Source organism: Falco biarmicus, chromosome 1 (assembly GCF_023638135.1).
Source record: "Falco biarmicus isolate bFalBia1 chromosome 1, bFalBia1.pri, whole genome shotgun sequence".
NCBI lineage: Eukaryota > Metazoa > Chordata > Aves > Falconiformes > Falconidae > Falco > Falco biarmicus.
Genome location: NC_079288.1, coordinates 5064296 through 5070295, shown reverse-complemented (window position 1 = coordinate 5070295; position 6000 = coordinate 5064296). Strand labels below are relative to the sequence as shown.

At 51.0% G+C, this 6000-nt stretch overlaps 1 protein-coding gene across 2 annotated transcripts in view; it reads left to right on the top strand.

The window, feature by feature from the left end:
* Positions 1–4799: 4799 nt before the first annotated feature.
* The window catches only part of RAB11FIP4 (RAB11 family interacting protein 4), a 130380-nt gene continuing 129179 nt past the window's right edge, over positions 4800–6000 (top strand). The window contains exon 1 of one of the 2 annotated variants that reach the window (XM_056339492.1): positions 4800–5124. In XM_056339492.1, coding sequence (XP_056195467.1) covers positions 4981–5124 — 144 coding nt within the window. In that variant the 5' untranslated portion in view covers positions 4800–4980. The remainder of the gene's footprint in view (positions 5125–6000) is intronic. The other variant, XM_056339500.1, reaches the window with a different exon arrangement.

The window sequence follows — 6000 nt, the reverse complement described above, 5'->3', positions numbered from 1 at the left end:
TGGAACTGGAAGAAAACTTGCTTTATCTCATACTACTCATTCACCTTGTTTTACGTAATATTTTTCTTACCAGCCACAGTAGCCTCATCTTGCTGCCCCACGCAAGGTGGCCGTTCTCTTGGCTGAGGACAAACGTGCAGTGAAATAGCTGGCCACTGGGTGGCGTAAGGAGACCGTGGGGACACGCTGGCGTCTGCAGCCGCGCTCCTGGTGCTGGCCCTGGAAACCTGGCCACCACTTGGGAACACGAGTTTGATCCTATGAATTCACAGTGGAAATGGTTTATGTGAACCAGTAAAGAGGATTACTTAATTTTAGCAATAACTTCATAACAACAGGTATTTTGGTCTTTGGGAGCACAATCCAAGTTACAACAAGGCAGCTAAATTAGCCTGCTTTAAGCAGAACGTACCATTTGATATTGTGGTTTGTACTTACGCAGGCACTTTTGCAAGTGGTATATTCCCTGCCTATCCCTAGAACTTTCTGATCAACGTCTCTGAGGGTAGTAGCATGTTGTAAGAAGAAACAAGGCAGTGGTGTGTTTGCTGAGGTAACTGCAGTTAGCTGTCCAGCTAGGCTCATCTAGCAGTTATGCACGTACTTAATTCATAATCTGGTAAGGGTGCTGGTAAAATCAAGCACGAATTTTCATACTATGTAAAATTAAACCACTAAAACTTTTACAAGGTGAGGTCCATTAGCAACTAGAACATTTGAAAGGAAGATTCTTGCTTGTTGAAACGTTTCCTCAAAATTTGTAAGGTTTCTTGTGTTCATATCACAGAAAAAAGATTAAAGAAAATGGCAGTAAAAGAATCAAGTATCTTGCTTTTGTGCCATATTTAATTAAGCTAGCCTGAGAAAACTACATTACCTCAAGTAATGTTTTTTAAGTTTTCAGGCAGGGCTAGTTCTTGCTGCCTGTTACTTGTTCTTTATAACACTTAACAGATATGCTTTTTCAGTTGGATATTCTCTTTTATGCTGCTAATCGGAGCTACAGAATTCAATGGGAAACAGGATTTGATTCAAAACACAGGAAGACTATTGCAAGCCAGACATTCAATGAGGGTATCCTGGTTTAATCCCAGCTGGTAGCTAAGTATCATGCAGCCACTCGTGCACCCTCCAGTCCCTATTGGGATGGGGAGGAGATTTGGAAAAAGGTAGTAAAACTTGAGGGTTGAGATAAGAACAACTTAGTAATTGAAATAAAGTAAAATATAATAATAATAACAATTATAATGAAAAGGAGAAAGAGAGGGAAATTGAACCCAAGGAAAAAAAAAAAAAAGTGATGCATGATACAATTGCTCATCACCTGCTGAACAATGCCCAGGCAGTTGTTGCGCAGTGATCAGTGGCCCCTGGCCAACTCCCCCCAGTTTATATACTGAGCATGACTTTCTATGGTATGGAATATCCTGGCCAGTTCAGGTCAGCTGTCCTGGCTTTGCTTCTCCCTGCTTCTTGTGCACCTCCTCATTGGCAGAGCATGGCAAAGTGAAAAGTCCTTGCCTTGGCGTAAGCACTATTTGGCAACAACTAAAACATCTGTGTGTTACAGTTATGCTCATACTAAATCCAAAACATAGTATTGTACCTGTACCAGCTACTAAGAAGAAAATTAACTATCCCAGCCAAAACCAGGACAGAGGGTTACATTGTGTATACTATAAAGAGAAATTGTGCTATGAAGCTGTTCTGAGAAGCTGGGTCTCGATATTGCTCCAATATGCTGGAACACAACCAGAATTGTAGATGAGGTCATCAGCCTTGGGGAATGCACTCCTTAAATGCTGTTTCTGGCACTGGATTAGAATTTGCTATGTAAGTGGAAGTGACACTGATGGAAAAGCAGCTGATTTTAAAGAAGTCCTGCAAATGACAGCCATGGCCTGTGATAGTCAATGAAATGTTTCCTCTTGAACGATTTATTTTTAACAGGCAAATATGGTAGCACCACCACTAGTCATATTTCAAGTCCAGAAAACTAGATTTGCAGAATGTAAAATATTTTTTCCACATAGTGCATGTGTCAAATGAAGAAGTTGCCAAAGATCTCCGATTAAACAAGTATTTTGATATAATACCAGTAAGGAAAAATAGCCCACTGTTATTAGCAGACACGTTCTACATAGACCTGGAGAAGCAGAGATCAGCAAGGAGTAATGCCAGCTACATCCACTGGCAATAAAAATTGACCTCCTTGATTCGACTTTACAAACTGTACCTTGCCAGTGCAGTTGCCCAGCAAGTGTGTGGCACGTTTGCACATGGTGCACAGCTCAGTGTCCTGACTTCAGCACACTCAGGGCACCGCTAGTTTTCAGACCCTGGACCTTTACTGACAGCATCTCAGATCCCAATTCTCCTGTGTTCAGTGCTGTCAAATCATCTCCCAGCTGTCAGATTTTTGCTCAAAATATTCAGCTGTCTACAATGACAGCTTCTATAGCCTCTTCAGCTCTCCTGTCGGCTTGATTCCAGAGCTTTCTGGCACTCAGGCTGTCTGTGGCAGTCCTCAGGCTTAAGTACTAACTTCCCCAAACTGTAGTGTCTATACTTGGAGCTTTTTTTCTCTTCTCCCGCAACCCCCACCCTTACAGATTAATGCAAGAATTACACAGATTTTAATGCAGACAGGTTTTGTTTAAATCTATGTTGCCACTTACTTGTGTATCTAAATGATGCTCCTTCTTCCTCCACTAGAAGATGAAGTAGAACCAGTGGAAATTAACTGGAATCCACAAGACAGAGCATTATCCCTCTGCAGTGTGGAAATTCTTCCTCTGGTCATGGCAAATGTGAATAAGTATTCCTTTTTTTTTTTTTTTTTTTCCTCTCCCCATAATACTTGGTGTGACTCCACTTCTCTGTCTGAGACTACCACTGCCCACCTGCACACAGAGAGGTGAGCTGGAGGCTGTGAGGAGGCACTGAGGCAATTTCAGCAATCAAGGTGGAACAGTGACACAGATGTGCTCTGAAGCTTTGAAGAGGCTGAACTCCACTTTAGAGCAGTTAGACTAACAGCAGCTGATTCCACACGTGTGCTTTCCACAACTTTGAGGGGTATCAGCTCACAGATTTTTGAATACTTTGAGTAGGTGCCCCTGATTGGTGTGCTAAGCTCGGTCCCCACGTAACATGAAGATGAGTTGACGGGTCCCGAGATAAAAGCTAAATGTCCCCATGTCCTAAGAATCCTGGTTTAACTAGGTAACTTCAGAGAAGTTTGCTGATCAAATATTTTGCTACCCTTTTCTCTTTCAGATTTCCTCACATTTCTTCATAAATTCTTTGCTTCCCAAGGCTCGTATGTGATCTCCACACTTTGGTGTTTTTCCAGTCTGGAAAGGCCCTTTTGTACATCAGTGAGGCAAAAGGAGAACTCCTCCATATTTGTTGTAAAACTAAAGGAAGTTCAAGGTGGCAGAAGCTCTGGGACCAGCTCCTTATCTCTGTGTCGGAGGGCTGATATGTGGGGAGCTGTATTGCTAGTGCAGTGTGTGCTGTCACTCTGTTGTTGATTGACAGCTGACTTACAACCTACAGGGCTGTCAAGTCAGCTTCTTCCCAAACCCTGAATTTGCACATGAGACATGTGCTCAGAGAAACAAAACTTCCTGAGGAGAGCACCCCTATTGGTTCCGAGAAAAGAGATTAATTTGCCAAGCTTGCTGTAATCATGGGATTTTCAGGTTGCTAAGGGCCATGTGGACCTCTCTTACTGCAAGAAGCAAATGAATGGATACTGTCTCAGTTCAAAACCTGCTGCACTTTCATGGTCATTTAAGATGGACAGCTATATCAATCACCTGCAGAACACCACTCAGTGATGGATGGTCACCTGTGCTCAGCAGCCACAGTGGGCACGTGCTGGCAGAGGCAGTAAGTACCTGAGCCTGACTTGGCCAGTGCTCCTTCCTCCCCAGGGCGGTGTCCCAGCATTCCTGATCTGAGGCACAATGCAGGAACGAGAACCATTCCTGGTCTTCCCTCTGGCAGCTCCTGGCTATGGGCTTAAAAAGCAGTCCAAAAGACTGGAAAAGGGGGACAGAGCAGAGATCAAATTAAAACCCAGCTATGGAGCACAGCAGTTGCAGAAGGCTTTAATGCGGAATCCTGCACAGGCAGGGACATCCCTTGGTTATCAGCCGTGTCTCATTAAAGCCCGGGTGAACAGTGCCTGTTCTGAGCCAGCTCCAGCCACAGGGGTGCCTCTGCCTGGTCACTTGAGCTCAGTGAAGCAGGTGAAGCTCTGCTTGTCCTCCTTTTCCTTAATTGCCCCTTAACTCTTCACGCTCTGTTTTTCTCCCGCTAGCCTGGACCTTTTCACACCAGGATCAATGGCTTTTTCAGGGAAATTTATAATGTGACTGGTGTTTTATTTGAGGTGGTGGGGAGGAGGGCTGAGGAGCGGGGCAGCGAAGGGACCGCGAATGGCTCTGTCACAGCCAGGGAAGGAACCCAGGGGTGCCAGGCCCGCTGTCCCTGGTGTCTTCATCCTGCCTCCCTCGCTGCCCCTCCCCCATTCCCTCCCTGGGGCGATTCTGCATCCCAGGGGAACTCCGCACCGGTGCTGCCCCCAAACCGTCGCTCCTCGCCCCCCTGCAGGGTGGTCGCTCTCGCACCTCGCCCCGCCGGGCTGCGCGGCCGCTTCCCGCCGCCTCCCGCCCGGCCCCGGCGGCGCCTCTCCCCTCGCGGCGGCGCCCCCTGGCGGCGGCCCCGCCCCTGCCGAGCGCGGATCCCACCACCCCTCCCTCCCCCTCCCCATCCTCCAGCTCTGCCCTATTGTTCTCCCTTCCCTCGCTCCCTCCCTCCGCCCGCGGCTCGCGTCCTCCCTCCGCTCTCCTCCATCCCTCCCTCCTTCTCGCCGTCCCTCCCGCTCCCCAGAGCTGATGTCACGCACCCGCTGAAGGCGCGGGTGATCATGGCTGCTGCGGCCGCGGCCGTGCCGCCGGCCTCCAGCTAATGCCCGCGATGGAGCCGGCGAGCCTGCTGCGATTCCTGCGGAAGCTCAAGGAGGTTTTCGACGTGTGCGACGAGGATGCGGACGGCTTCATCCGGGTGGAGCACTTCGTCGCCCTGGGGCTGCAGTTCGGCCAAGGGGATGAGGTGAGTGGCCCCCCGGTCCCGCCCCTGCAGCCGCGCAACTTTCACCTGCTGCGCCCGCCCCGCGGGCCGCGGCCCCGGCTCTGCCTGGCCAGGCCCCGCCGGGACCACCCGGGGCGCCCCGTCACCCACCTTCCCTCATGGCGGCCCGGATTCCCCCCGTCCCTTTGGGACCCACCCGCCTCCGCCCCTCAGAGCGGCCCAGACCCTCTCCTGGCAGGGCGGCTTGGACTCCCCCGGCCCCTCAGGGGGTCCCAGAGCTGTCCCCATGGCGGCCTGGAGCCGCTTTCCCTCAGGGCCACCCAGCCGTCCTCCCCCATTCCCGCAGTCCTCCCTGAAGACGGCCCAGAGCCCTCCTTCCCTCAGGGGGGCCCGGAGCCTCCCCCGTCCCTCAGGGCGGCCCAGATCCCCCGGGCTGACCTGGCTCCCGGTCCCCTGGGGTGGAGGGGCCGATCCTGCTCCCCCGGGCCGTCCAGGTGCCAGGGGTGCTCGGGGTCTCAGTGCCTTTCGGGGAGGTGTATTTATTCTGGTGACAGCATGGGCAGCATGGGTTTTCTCCGCCCTGGCTGGACTGTGTCCTTACTGGGGTCCCAGGCTTGGTGGGGTACTGGGAGCAAAGCCCCGGGCTGAGGGAGCCGCAGCGGGGGCTGCCCGGCCTGCCCGCCAGCTGGTGGAGTACGGCAGTGAGGGAAGCACCAGCCCAGGTGAACCCTGAAACCTCCAGGTGATGGGCTGGAAGCGAGGACTCCATCCAGCCCTTCAGTGACACAGCGTAAATCTGGAGTCGCGCCACTGGTCTCAGTGGAGCCGTTGCGTCAGTGGGACCACTGTAGAGCCGTGACATCAGTGTAAATGAGAGCAGGATTCAGGCCAGTGTCT